The 856-nt window shown below is 31.5% G+C and overlaps 1 protein-coding gene across 2 annotated transcripts in view; it reads right to left on the bottom strand.

Annotated features, from left to right (window-relative positions):
- The window catches only part of LOC106868258 (low-density lipoprotein receptor-related protein 5), a 90,750-nt gene extending 89,894 nt beyond the window's left edge, over positions 1–856 (bottom strand). For both annotated transcript variants that reach the window (XM_089357852.1, XM_089357854.1), the window contains exon 1: positions 633–856. In XM_089357852.1, coding sequence (XP_089213978.1) covers positions 633–711 — 79 coding nt within the window. In that variant the 5' untranslated portion in view covers positions 712–856. The remainder of the gene's footprint in view (positions 1–632) is intronic.

The following is an 856-nucleotide window of genomic DNA, read 5'->3' as shown; positions in this document are numbered from 1 at the left end:
ATATATATATATATATATATATATATATATATATATATATATATATATATATATGCACTCATAGATATAGATATACAAAGCATGTATGCATATATATACATATATATATGTAGGGATGAATGGATGGATGGATGGATAGATGGATGGATGGATCGCTCGATCGATGTGTATGTATGTATGTATGTATGTATAGCCATATATTCACATGCATACACACAATTACACACATACATAGAGAAAGAACGAGAGAGACAGAGAACGGGTGAGAGAACTGAATATACGTTAGTCCATGTGTACATACGAGCGCGCATGTGTATTTCTTCCGACAAAGAAGCATTATATATACGCTGAATGAAATAAAGTCTAAAGAATTAACTCTCAAGCATTGCCGAGCAAGGATGTAACTGTTAATAGTGCATCATTACTTAGAATATGAAACATTACTAACATGCTCTGAAGATAAAACATAATAAAAGACAAAAACATTGTGAGATTCCATTCAAAATCATTAACAAACGTTTGCAAGTTAAACTCGCACGAACACAGAGTGAACTCGAATGTCTTTCGTTAATTTCTAACAATCGATATAGACAACGCAGGAAAATATTTGATTTCTAATTAGTAGTACTTACTAGCATGTGAAGAATTCAGAAAAATACAGTAAAAATATCCAAAAAGTGTGAAGAGCCTGATACATTGGTTTTGCGTCATCTGTAGTATTCTTTGTGTGAAAAGAATGTATATAGATACAGCTGATTCTGTCTAAAAGGATTACAGTGTTTTAATCTTCGTTTAAATTTACGATTTCGCTTTGCTTTTTTAGACACGTTGTTGTAGTCAAAGGCATCTGTGATAT

This window comes from Octopus bimaculoides, chromosome 9 (genome assembly GCF_046866305.1).
Source record: "Octopus bimaculoides isolate indiv1 chromosome 9, ASM4686630v1, whole genome shotgun sequence".
In the NCBI taxonomy this organism is placed as follows: domain Eukaryota; kingdom Metazoa; phylum Mollusca; class Cephalopoda; order Octopoda; family Octopodidae; genus Octopus; species Octopus bimaculoides.
This window is presented reverse-complemented; position numbering and strand designations above follow the sequence as displayed.